At 40.0% G+C, this 14,123-nt stretch overlaps 1 protein-coding gene and 1 pseudogene across 1 annotated transcript; one reads left to right on the top strand and one right to left on the bottom strand.

The window, feature by feature from the left end:
- Positions 1-838: 838 nt before the first annotated feature.
- LOC114241203 (uncharacterized) lies at positions 839-3,650 on the top strand. Its single transcript, XM_028171984.2, has 3 exons — positions 839-981; positions 1,502-1,535; positions 2,710-3,650. The coding sequence occupies exons 1-3, from the start codon at positions 943-945 to the stop codon at positions 3,357-3,359; spliced, it is 723 nt and encodes a 240-aa protein (XP_028027785.2). The 5' UTR covers positions 839-942; the 3' UTR covers positions 3,360-3,650.
- A 918-nt stretch (positions 3,651-4,568) lies between these two features.
- Positions 4,569-6,856, bottom strand: LOC149500115 (uncharacterized; annotated as a pseudogene).
- Between the last annotated feature and the right edge of the window lie 7,267 nt (positions 6,857-14,123).

The following is a 14,123-nucleotide window of genomic DNA, read 5'->3' as shown; positions in this document are numbered from 1 at the left end:
TGTAAATAATCTTTCCAACGTAAAGAGCATGTACATTCATTAGTCTTCGAAGAGTTTTAAAATCGTCAAATTTTGATAGTGCACGTCCATAAATTTAAAATAAAACTATTGTATCGTAAACCTGCGAGGGTGCTATTCTTATATTTAAGTTGGGTGGCGACATTTACGTTGTGGTGTCTGTGGACTCTAGTAACTATTTAACACAAGGCCATGAACAAGTGAACCACCTGACCAATCAAAAAACAATCTACCTATTACTGCAGCCAATAAAAAAATCTACCTATTTTCAGATTTAAAGGTCGAACATATTTCATACCAAAGTATTGAATTACTGTAATATATATTGGATTAATAAAGCATATTAAGTCCAGTGCGTAAGAATAAACTAACAAGACACAATAATCCAACAAACAATTCTGATAAGCATTGATGGAAATTTCATCAATGGAGAATGAAATCATGATTTTAATGAATCACCTTTCATACTATACCAGAAGGTGTACATAAAAAGAATTTTTTACCGATCAATTTAAATTGTAACACTGATTCATTGCGGAAAAATGTTTATCAACGAAGTAGTTGAACTTAGAATAGATATGGTCGTTGTAACACCACACTCTGTTATTCCTACTGTTACCGTAATCCGTGAAGTGTAAGCAAACATTTCACTGCAAACACTGTCTGCTTTCACAATGAATGTAGACAGTGTGTAAAAAATCAAACGGAAAAAATCGTTATTCAACGATGAGTAATCATGCGACAAAAATCATATTAACATGTTCGATTTGAATAAAAATGACTACATCGCTGTGTCTTCGGCAGCTGTATTAACAACAATACTTATGCCACCAATGACGTCAGATAAAATGTTCGTATATAAAATGGAATGTCTGTAGCTGTATCATCACATTAACAGTGTTGATTGATTGCACACAGACAGCAATGAGTTTGAGTCGCGTGGCTGTTTTCGCTTCCATCTTGGTGAGTATGGTATTACAGTGATTTTGCTAATGAAAATCGAATAAGTTTATAGACATTAAACGAAAATATCTTACAATCCAATAAGCTAATAAGAGACAATATCTTTTTGTGCAACGTTTTTGGTGAGCTCGTCTTAATAAAAGTATTATAATAAATTAATGCAAGATATCCGATATCAAGAATCTACTTTATTATTACGTAATTATAACTGAAATGTGACTCGCCGTCTTGCCCATAATTCTTCTCGCTAGTAATAACACTATGCCTTATGTCTTCAAAATAGTCTGTGGTTTCTGAGAGTCACTTAACGCAGTAATTACACAATTAATTTTGGGTTATTTTTCTCTATATCCAATACTATTTCGCTTAAATACTGGGTTGGGCCGCAACGTCATTCACCAATCTTGTGCTAGAAAAAAAGAACTGGCAGTTTCTGTAGTCTCTTAATCTGATTCACATTGAATACTGATAAATTTCCTGAGGATTCGGCTAATTAAATTTGCATTTGTTTCTTTTTCAGGTTTGCTACTATGTCAGTATTGTAGCTATACCAGGTAATCTTTTTTTTTAAATAAGACATCTTGTTTTTAATTAATCGTCAGTTTTCTCTATCTAAATACTTGACCGCTTCCATTCATGATAATGTAAAAGCTTTTTTGCAGCAGTGCTAGTGCGGTAATCCAGACCAATATTATTATCTGACGGATTATAAAGAGGAAAGATTTGTTTGTTTGTATTGAATAGGCTCCGAAACTACTGAACTGATTGGAAAAATTCTTTCACTGTTTGGAAGCTACACTATTCCCGAGTGACATAGGCTATAATCTTTTTTGAAAAAAAAAAAAAAAGGACCCTTACTAAAACTCTAATAATGTAACCCAAGGTATAAAAAAATTACCTAAAATATTCTTTACATCGCGTGCCCTGCGAAAACTTGATGATAGAATAAAATAATGCACTACGACTTTGTAGAACACATTATTATTTACTAAAAGTGTCACGACAGCATATGTCTGACTATTATAGTTATGCTGCAATGAGTACTCTTCTATTTAAAAACAACGTCAAATACCGTTGAAATTTTTGTTAAAGATCCGGGTGAAGCCGGAGCGGACCGCTAGTAAATTATATTTTGGTTTATTTGTAAATTGTAATGACTGTCATTATGCAGATAACTTTAAATGGAAATAATTTTATAGTAAAATGTGTTGTTTGAATGAACGCTATTTTATGGGCATCATTTTATTACGTTAAGAAATTATGTTCAGTCTGTATCTTGTAATAGAAGGTAGATAAACCTACATCACTCTTGGTTACTCAAGGACAATACCATTGCCAAGTAAGGTCAGCGTGGTAATATGTTTTTGTTTTCCAAACTATAATAAAACAGTAATTTAAAATTTTCATTAACTACACTAGGGAAAATAATTTATTGTATTTATTTTATACTGATGATAGGACGTATTCTGAGTCTGCATGGGTCGGTACCACCATCCTGCCTATGTCTGCAGTGAAGCAGTAATGCGTTTCGGTTTGAAGGGTGGGGCAGCCATTTTACTATAAAAACGGAGACCTTAGAACTCATGTCTCAAGGTGGGTGTCGGCATTTACGTTGTAAATGTCTATGGGCTTCAGTAACCACTTAAGATCAGGTGGGCCGAAAGCGCATCCACCCATCTAAGCAATAAAATTAATAATAATAATAACCTTAATCTCAATGTATTTCAGCTGGGGATACAACAGCGACGGCTGCTGCAAGTGCCGCATCGACAGCAAATTCCTCTGCAGATAAATCGAATGCACAGGCAGTTGCCGCAAGTAACTCTACAGCAACCACAGTCACCAATAGTACGACGACAACGACTACTGCTGTCGCCGCCTCTAATGCAACTTCTAATGCCACAACTGCTGGTGAAGATTGTAAAAAAGACACAGCTGCAAATGCTAATGCAACTTCAAGTGCCGTAGCATCAAGCGCAGCATCAGGTAACGGAGCAGATTCGAGTGCTAACGCTACTTCAACTGCTGCAGCATCTAGTGTAGCTTCTGGCAATGAAGCTGATTCAAGTGCTAAAGCTGCTTCAACAGCTGCAGCATCTAGTGCAGCTTCTGGCAACGGAACAGATTCAAGTACCAATGCCGCTTCCACAACCGCATCGCCAAGTGCGACCACGGCAAAGGACGCAGATTCAGACGCTACGAGCACTACTCCAGCATCGGCTAATTGTACAAGTACAACTGTAGCTCCAAAAGCCAGTTGTAATGACAGTGAAGAAGATACTGGAAAATCTTCCACGACCTGCGCACCAACTGGAAATGCGAATGCGACCGCCACGGCTGCAGCTTCGGCTACATCTTCAGCTGCTGCAAAGGCCTAAACGAAATTTTCAATAGTTTCATTTCATTCATTTACTTCTGTAAATTTTGTCATTCATATCGTGCTATTTACAATATATGTATGCCAAAAATGTTATAAGCATTGATTCTATTCAGATTCATTATTACAGTATTACTGTTACGGTATTTTTTAATTTATTATCTACTTAATAAATAGTTTTTAAATACGAAATAAGAACAAATATATAAATTTAACATTATGTTGTACAACAAAATGTAATCGCGTTTTTGTATTCTTTCAAGTTTTTTTATTAAATGTTATTTATTTAATATACTTTTGTATACTTTTATGGTACATTGGAATATCCCGATCATCCAAGTATACATTTTTCGAAGGTTTGAAAGAGTTCCATGTTCATACCGTAAATATAAAAGTAATGAAATTTTGTATCTAATGTATCTCTATAGGTATATTAAAATCATATTTTATTCTTTAATTAGATATTGAACATTGTTACTTTAATATAGCGAACTGAGCATTAGATCAAAGTTTTAGTAATCTAACTGTTAATTTGACTTAATTATAAATCTAATTTGATCTCGATTGGCAATTAGTATTGATTTGATTATAAAAATAAACACAAACGTATTTACAATCCATGCACAATTATAACGAAGTCTCGCAATAAAGACAGTGAGAATAACGCGCTGTCAAGAGATATAAATGTTGAATATTCAACCATTACTACAGATCTGTCATAAAGTAATGTTCTCTTAGAATGTCCGTCATTATTTTGTGTTTCATTCTTTAGTAGAAACACAAAATAATGATTAGTTCTTTTCTGTATTATCAAGAATCTTACACATTCAAGCATCATTTTTCTGTACAATTGTGTCAGTTAACTGCCAAAGACGACTACCGAACCGTACGTATCGTCACTCATTTAACTAAAATGACATAATAATTTAGTCTAAAATTTAAGATGAAAATATGTTTAAATGTTGATGATCTTATTTGAAGCTTTATCATTAACGGATGTGTAGCGGCAGTTATCGCAGAACAAAATGTATTTGACAGATTCCTGAATTGCGCTAACGATATTATGATTATTAATTTGATCATTATCACAAATCCGAAATATTCGGATCCCATTCGGATATTATAATAAATAGTCTGTCGATCAATTTCATTCACTCGATGGACCATCTTCACTTTATCGATTCTTCCAAGTGTTGTTACTACGCTACATTTTTCTAAAGTCAATTTTAATCACGATCGAAATATACAAACACGATATGATGATTCATCCGAACGATTTTGGCCATGGCGACCACTTTAACTCCTATCCGTCGATTTGGCACTCGTGCATTCGAAGATAGCTTATATAGCCTATCTTCGCGGCAAAACTCATTGCGCATTGAGGGCACGTAAGCACGCTGTTCTTAGAATTATAGGTTATGGCAATAGGAGAGCGGGCCTTCAACTGGTCGTGTTTGTAATCAAGGTCAGCTTTATACTGATCCTTGAACTCGCATACTTGGCTGTTCACCATCCTGTGCCATTCTGGCCGCTGTGCTGCCAAGCGCTCCCCCTTTCAGGGGTATATATAAATTCTCTTCATGTGTCGTTTCACGACATTCTTGTACCGCAGGAGCTGTCCGCCATGCTTTCGCTTGGCGTCCTGCAGTTCAGAAGAGAAGATGCGCTTCGCCACTCTTTCCCCTGCCATGCGTGATACATGACCGCACCAACGAAGCTGCCAACGCATTAAATAGGCCTCAATGCCACCAACATTGGCACATCGCAAGACTTCGGTATTTCGCACTCTGTTAGACCATCTGATTTTCATGATGGCACGAAAGCATTTAACGTGGAAGTGATCCAGAGCGCGAATGTGGCGGCGGTACACACACCACGACTCGGAGGAGTATAGGAGGTTTGGCAGCACATGCCATGTAAACTGAAATTTTAGTGGCCAACTTAAGGTCATGCGAGCAGAAGACCTTGGAACATAGCTTTCCAAATGCTGCAGCAACGCCACCGACCCTGCTATTGATCTCATCATCAAGGTCACACTTGGATGTTAAAGTGTTCCCCAGATAGCAAAATCTATTCACCTGCTTCAGCACATCCTCACCAAGCTTTATGGTTCGTGTCTTGTGACCGTGACTCTCCAGGGACATCACCTCCGTCTTATCGACACTAATCTTCAAGCTGAATTTACGGCAGGCTTGATGAAAAACGGACATCAGCTGTTGCAGGCCGTCTGGGGATTCTGCTAAGAAGCACAAGTCATCAGCATACATGATCTCAGTGATCAATGCATAATATGACACTTTGGTGCGAACTTTAAGTCTAGCCAAATTGAAAAGGCTGCCGTTCGTACGAAAGCGGATGCGGACTCCTTGGCAAACAGTCTGTAGAACCTCCGCAAAGGAACCGCAAAGTACAAGGCGAACAGAGTAGGCGCTAAGACGCATTCTTGCTTTCTTAAGCCAGCTCCACAGGAGCACAGCTCCGTGTGGCTCCACAGGTAACGAGGAAGAAGCCCGTCCGTTCATCATACAGCGACGCAGCATTGCTTGTCGTCATGCAGTAGTCTAAGAAGCGCTGCAAGCGTCTCCGTGCATCCGAGTTTCCGCAACACCAAACATGCGCGAGGCACGCTGTCAAAAGCCTTCTCCAGGTCAACAAAACAGAGGTACAGCTGCCGACCCTGTTCTCTGCTCTTTTCTTGTAGTTGGCGCACAGAGAAGATCGCTTCGCATGTGCCTCGGTCCGGTCGGAAGCCAAACTGAGTTTCGGGCAGGATCTTTTCAGATAAGTCCTTTAGGCGGTTTAAGAGTACCCTAGCAAAGACCGAGTCGTCGTGGCCTAACGGATAAGACGTCCGGTGCATTCGTGTTGAGCGATGCACCGTGTTGAAATCTCAGGCGGGTACCAACTTTTATAATGAAATACGTACTCAACAAATGTTCACGATTGACTTCCACGGTGAAGGGATAACATCGTGTAATAAAAATCAAACCCGCAAAATTATAATTTGCGTAATTACTGTTGGTAGGACCTCTTGTGGGTCTTGTGAGTCCCCGCGGGTGGGTACCACCACCCTGCCTATTTCTGCCGTGAAGCAATAATGCGTTTCGGTATGAAGGGTGGCGCAGCCGTTGTAACTATACTTGAGACCTTAGAACTTGTATCTCAAGGTGGATGGCGCATTTACGTTGTGGATGTCTATGGGTTCCAGTAACCACTTAGCACCAGGTGGGCTGTGCGCTCGTCCACCCATCTAAGCAATAAAAAAAAAGAAAAAAAAGACCTTTCCGGGAGCCGATAGGAGCGAAATACCGCGGTAGGAGTCGAAATCGGATCGATACTTTAAAGCTATCCGAAACGCGCTCTTCTTCCCAAACGAACAAACAGTTCCCACTCCAACGGGTGCAATTCCGCTCTACCGTACTTGATCAGCTCTCCTGGTATAAGGTCAGCACCAGCCGCCCTTTTATTTTTTTGCTGTGTGATGGCAGTAACAATCATCACGCAATAGAGGCTCGTCCAGCTCAGGGGCAAGAGGGAGTTGAGGCATTAAACCTATATTTCCTCCGACATGCCCCGCTCTCCATTCCTAGTGGAGACTCGAAGCATTTCCTCCTGACAAAAAAAAAATCATTGTGTATTGGTTTTTTTTTTGTTGTATTTCTTAGTTGAACTGTGTTACTTTGCTCAACCGACATAATAACTAAGGAATTTTAAATCGAATCATTACTGGTGATGAAAAGTGGATACTTAAGCTACTACAGCAGCAACAACAGCGTCAAGTAAATCTTCTGATCACAGGACTGGGTGAAGTGCTGGTGCTTATTCAATAACTACATCATCAAGTATGGCTTGAGCAATTCAGTGTTACAAAGGAAACGAATATAGATTGAGAATAATTTTATTTAATTCTTGGCACTTCAACAATAGCAGATAATATGGCTTCACTAGACTTTGCAGCGTCCAAGTATATGAATAACAATTCGCTAGCATCTGGATCTCCTTGATCTGGGGTTTCTTCAATAATTTGAGTGAAAGCGATGAAGAAAAGCTGTAATAAAAAATATTAGAATAATTGTTGAATATGGTTAATCCATTTATTTATCTTCGTTGATTCCACTGATTAAGTACTTTGATTGTTCTAGAAGGGTTACAAGAAATCATGGCTAGTGTTTATCAAAGTTTTTGTAGTAATTTATTACATCCGACTTTATGTAACTAAATTTCAATTTCAATTATGTAAAATTTATTTATATTTTCTGGCGAATGAGATAAATATTGACTTTATTTCATTGTGTTAATATGATCAGAGTTGGCTTACATAAACTTTCGTTCTTATTCTCTGTGGTGGTAAGGAGGTCAAACGAAAAATCTAAGGTGGTTGCGACACTGAAGGTAATAAGCATCATTGAGGAGCCCTTTTTAAGTATTTCTCTATAGTTAAGCAGACAAGTTAAGCAATGCTGAATGCATCGGCGCTCATTATTTTATGCTGGTCAAGAATTCGAGGGCCTACTACACCAGTAGCAATACTAAATATAGTGTTACGCGCTGGGGTTCGGGATAAATAAAATTTCACCAAAGTACAACTAAAAACTGTATTGTAACACTTAGAACCATAGATTTGTACACTTAATATTTGAAACTTAGAACACTTAAACACCTCACAAAAACTTTAAAACTCTCAATTCGCTTGTTCCCCTTCGCTTTAGGTGATCCGTTCGCTGTTTCGCTTCGAGTAGTTCCGATTACTGACGTCCGTCTGCGTGGCCGTGGAGTCGTCGCGTCCCCTTGCGGGGGCACGAAGCGGGCCTCGGGAAAACCCCTCTGCCCGGGCATGTTGCTCCCAGACTATCAGGGCAGAGGCAGGGGTGATGAGCTGCAGGTTTGGGATTTGGCAGGCCTGAAGTCTTGATGAGTCGGACGTCTCTCCTTTCTTCTGTCTTCCTCTTCTATCTTCTCTTCCTTTATTTCTTCGTTCTTCGGGGGGCGGCTGCTATTCTCCTCCTTTTTTTTCTTTTTCCTTTTTTTTTGACTGCGTGTCATTCCTCAACGCTTTTATAGTCGATACCACATCCCTAGAATCATCGAGAATATTCCACACATCTCTATTAGTAGTTTCCGCTATCTGACAATAGATGGCGTTGTACTACTCGAGCGTTCTAGTTCCTTTGATATTCGTTCGACTATTCGGCGATAGATGGCGTTACTCGTGCCGGCGTAACAATAGCTTTTGAAAATAGTACCGGTTCAAATGTCAGCGCTGCTTTAATAACTGCAGCTTCGAGTGTGGTTACTGTCCTTTTGTTTTAAATGAAACGAATATAGTTAGATAAACATTTTATTTGGTACTAAAACAATTTTATTTGGGATTTAATTATTAATGGTTCACAGCCTTCAAGCTTATTAAGCCCTTAGTGTCACAATTATCGCTGTTGCTTTGAGTAGCCCCTTGAACAACTTGAGCGAAAAAGATAAAGTAAAGCTGTTAAAAACTAAATATCGTGATGAAGTAAGGCTAATGAGTAGTATCCTAATAATAAAAATAATGCATTCCCGTTTTAGGAAAGCGGGTGAGTCGTGAGATTGTCCACAGAACCACGTTAAAATAAGACAAATGTGCCACCACTTGTAACTAAATTCCTTCGAAAAAGTACTTAGTATTTTTTATTTGGTTGACTATTAATGCTTATTATTCGGGAACCTTTAAAGGATTTTAGATATTAATGAAACAAGAAAACTTACCAAACACAATACGAAGAATATGTTAAGCGTTTCCATTTTGCAAGGCGTTCTCTTTGTTTTTTTTTTCTTGATGCAATTGAATGTTTCAAAATTTGATCGCTACTTATAGCTATTTTGGATTCTTAACCAATTAGGTATTATAATTCTAACCGAACTTTAAAATGAAACATTATGATATTTCTTGTAAAGTTTAAATTTCATGGTTTTATAATTGAACTAGCGACCCGCCCTCGCTTCGCTTCGGAAACATTAAAAAAAACATGAAAAAAAAAAAAAAAAAAAAAAAAAAGTAGCCTATGTTCATCAGGGACAATGTCGGCTTCTAATGGAAAAATAATTTTTCAAATCGGTCCAGTAGTTTCGGAGCCTATTCGAAACAAACAAACAAACAAATCTTTCCTCTTTATAATATTAGTATAGACATCCGGCCCTTGTGTTACTGAATTCGTTGTTTAATGCCTTATTAATTTTATTGTTTTTACAGGTGTATGTTATCAATAAATAAGTTGCATGTTCATTTTGTTTCTGTTTGTATTAATTTGTATTGGTTTTATTGTATCTGGTTGTAAAAACGAGTTTTGAATTTTGAAGTCGTCGTGGCCTAAAGGATAAGACGTCCGATGCATTCGTCTTGAGCGATGCACCAGTGTTCGAATCCCAGGCGGGTACCAATTTTTCTAATGAAATACGTACTCAACAAATGTTCTCGATTGACTTCCACGGTGTAGGAATAATATCGTGTAATAAAAATCAAACCCGCAAATTTTAATTTGTGTAATCACTGGTGGTAGGACCTCTTGTGAGTCCGCGCAGGTAGGTACCACCACTCAACCTATTTCTGCCGTGAAGCAGTAATCCGTTTTGGTTTGAAGGGTAGGGCAGCCGTTGTAACTATACTTGAGACCTTAGAACTTATATCTCAAGGTGGGTGGCGCATTTACGTTGTAGAAGTCTATGGACTCCAGTAACCACTTAACATCAGGTGGGCTGTGAGCTCGTCCACTCTCTAAGCAATAATAAAAAAAAATACAAAGTAGCAATTTTTATAATTATATATGTCGCCGCAACGATTTTTAGAATGTCGCCGCAACGATTTTTAGACACTTGATTTTAAGTTTATTCATTATAAAATTATTGTTTAAATTATTTAATGACGATTTGTTGATTTGTGAACAATGTCGCAATGTCAATGTCGTTAATAATTAGGCGATGTTTTACTACGAGGCCGAATTCCTTTAACTACTTCCATTTTTGTTAAAATGGTGGTAGTCACATTTATTGTGATTGGTCAAATCTAAGACATGAATTACTTTCGCTGATAGATTATTTTAGTGCTAATATTTTAAAATCAATTGTAATAAAATCAAATCAATTTAACAAAGTAAAACTGCATCGATTACCTTAATAATTATTTTGTAAAAATATTGTGGGTAACTCTAAATGTTATGGTGTGGAACAAATGGTATAAAAAGGGAGTGACCTGCGTCACACCGGCACTTTTGCTCCAGCTCTCGGAAAGGAAACATTGTGAGTACAATCTATGTCGGTTTGCATTTAAAAATGTTTAACTAGGTAATTCTTGTGAGTTCAAAATTAAAAGTTGTGAAATAATTATGACTTACTTCTCATTAGTAAAATTCATTTGCATACCTTCCTTCCAAGCCACGATTTAGTGGTTTGTATTTCATGTAAATTACATACATTGAAATCACGTCTTCCCTTTTATTTACACCCATAACCTCATTTTATTCGACATATATATTTATTTTTGTTCTCGCATTTCCGGAACTAGTGAGTAGTTTTTCATGTACCATTCACACATAAACAGAGATTAACTTGGATTAGAGTGTAGTCTGTATTTTAATAAAATCCATAATTATAATAGATGGTTATTTAGTTGGATTTGTAAATATAGTTTGTTCATATTATCAAGTCTTATTAATAGGAATGTAGTTCTGTTTGTTTGTTACGTTTTTAGGTCAAACGATGAAATCAACTTCGATGCAATTATTTTATAGAATATCGTATCGAAGAAATTAGTTTGAACCCGGGACAAAAATTAATATCACCTTTCTACCAACTGATGTGTGGACTCGATTTAAAATATAGTTCAAGCTGAGCAGAATGCTAATATAACAAACAGTATTGCAGCATATCCGAATTATAATTTCGTCTAAAATTATTAATTAAAATATTACCCTGATAGTGAAAAGAAGCCCTTAAATGAGACGCATATGTTTTATACAGGCTTGCTTGTGAAATTATATTTACCTAGTCTTGCCATAAATACTGTTACAAAGGAAAACAAAAAAAAATCTATGGCAAATAACATTTATTACTTTTACAGTGTGTTAGTTTAATACATAAATATAAAACAATTTAAAGTATAAAAAGCTTATTCGAAGTGGTCTCCATTGGCTGCAATACAGTCCTTTAAACGTTGAGGCCAGTTATCCATAGAAGCACGCACTCTTTCCATGGGAAAAATTTTCACTGCCAATGGTACGTATTGTTTTAGGGACTCCAAATAATCATGGCATTTAGAGCAAGCCGTATTCTCTAAAACTGACCATAAATCATAATCCAGTGGATTAAGATCGGGACTAGACGACGTCCAGTCTCCAGCTCTGATGAAGTCCGAAACGTTCGTTTCCAACCAAGACTGCGTAGACCGAGCTTTATGACCTGGCGCCGAGTCTTGCTGGAAGGACCATTCTTGATTATTGAACATGGTATTGTTAAGGGGCTTCACTACCTTCTTAAGAATGGTATCTTGATACACTTGTGCCGATGTTTTGATACCTTTTTCACAAAAGTATGGCTCCGTCACTCCTTCACAGCTAATACCCCACCAAACCATCACTGAAGTCGGATAGTGCCCACGTTGCACTCTGTGGACTAATTGGGAAGCTTCCTTAGAGCTTTGAGCATAAATACGGTCATTTTGTTTGTTAAAATGTTGCTCAATGGTAAAAAATTTCTCATCTGTAAACAAAATTTTTCTATGACCTCCCTTTGCGTACCGCTTCAGTAGTTGTTTCGATTTTACCACCCTATTCTCTTTTATATTATCAGTTAAGAAATGACCAGTACGTCTCTTATAGTCTGCAAGTCCTAAGTCATCTTTTAAAATACGCGACATGGTTCTAGGTGCTATCTTCATCTCCCGAGATAATTTTTTTTGCTTTCGGACAGGATTTCTACGAATTCTTTCCCTTACTGTTTTGAGCACCTTTTTCGTACGAACACTACGTGGACGGCCAGATCTTTTTCTGTCGCAAACAGAGGAGGTCTCATTGCACCTATTAATAGCCCGGTACACAAACATTTTACTAATACCAAGCGTATGGAGAGTTTTCAAAATTGCATTTGGCTCCATACCTACTTTGTGTAAGGCAATCACAGCGATTCGGATCTCTTTATTACCCCACTCCATTTTAATATCGCAAAATATTGTACAATGTACTGGCGCCAAAATGAGAAAAATCAATAAGCAATCATATAAAAATGACAGATTCCAAATTCAAATGTAACATTTTGTTTATTTTTAATTCTAACAGTATTTATGGCCAGACTATTTTTTTTTATTTTTTTATCAGGAGTAAATCGCCGGACTTCCGCCCTTCCCTGGGGATGGAGGGCGGGGCATGTCGGAGTCGAACCGACTAAAACCTCCTGTCTCTCAACAACCAACGTCCAAACCTCGCATGAGACAAAACTCATGAAAAGGCAAAGGGGGGAAAGTGAAGCGTTTAGTGCGGAGCACATCTCTCCCATCACCCTCCCCCTCGGGACGCCGGACTGGTGATCGTCGGCGCCACGACCACCAGCCCTCTCGGTCGGCAGGCTATCCGAAGCCCGCCTAGATGGCGCCGGTTAGAATGGTCTATCCTACGGAATACCCCGCTGGGTCAGAACCAGCGTGGGTTGAGGATAGCCGGCCTTCCATCACCCGGATGCTCATGCGTAAAACGCGTGCAGAGCAGCTTGCACGACGTCTTCTTAGGTCCCCCTCGCCGGTCCCCAGACCGACATATGAGGGGGACCCGAAACACTTAGAGGGCCAGGGCTTGGGCGAGATCCGCCTCCCTGGCCCCCGCTCGACGGCGGCGGGCCTGTGCGTCTCTCACGCGCCCCGCCGCCTCCTTCTGCGAGATGGTGCACTCGCAGAAGTCGAGCATCGCCTTCCACGACTCGTCGTCACCGAGCATCGATGCCACAACACTCGGCAACGACAAGTCGTTTCCTATTTTTGCGACGAGGACACAGCGCCACCCCTCCCATGCGGGGCAGGCGACGAGCGTGTGCTCCACCGTGTCCAAGTCGCAACCACAATGGTGGCACTCTGCCGTCGGCTCGGCTCCGATCCGGTGCAGGAACTCACCGAAGCAACCATGCCCAGTGAGCACCTGCGTGAGCCGAAAAGTGAGGCGTCCTCTGTCACGATTCACCCAATTCACAAGAACCGGGCGAATCGCCTCGACGGTCCTACAACCAGCCGAAGAATCGGCCAGCCGTCTGGACCATGACTCCAGCACGGACCGCCGAGATTGGGCCTTCCGCGTTCTGACCACACTGGGGCTGGGACGCGCCAAGCCCCGGGAACGAAGGTCAGCCCGCCACTGATAGTCAGCGGCGAGCGCCTCCGCCTCCAGGACCCAAGGCGGCGTCCCAGCCAGTACACACGCTGCCTCGAAGGAGATGGTGCGATAGCCACGGATGACCCTGACCGCGATGGTGCGTTGCGGCCGTTGCAGCAGCTTCGCTACCCCCACGGCCAGGGACTGGCCCCACACGGGCGCCCCGTATAGGGCCATTGATCGCACCACCCCCGTATAGAGACGGCGCGTCACCTGGTCAGGCCCCCTCACGTTGGGCAGAAGCCGGCTTAACGCGCCGGCCACCCCCAACAAACGAGGGACCAGGTTCTGAAAGTGAGCACGGAAGGTCCAACGACTGTCCAGAATGAGGCCGAGGTACTTCAACTGCACCCCGACCTCGATACGGACGCCTCCAACCATGA

The sequence above is a fragment of the Bombyx mandarina genome, chromosome 23, assembly GCF_030267445.1.
Source record: "Bombyx mandarina strain Sakado chromosome 23, ASM3026744v2".
NCBI classification, from domain to species: Eukaryota; Metazoa; Arthropoda; class Insecta; order Lepidoptera; family Bombycidae; genus Bombyx; species Bombyx mandarina.
Note: the sequence above shows the minus strand (reverse complement) of the source record. Positions and strands in the feature narration are given on the sequence as shown.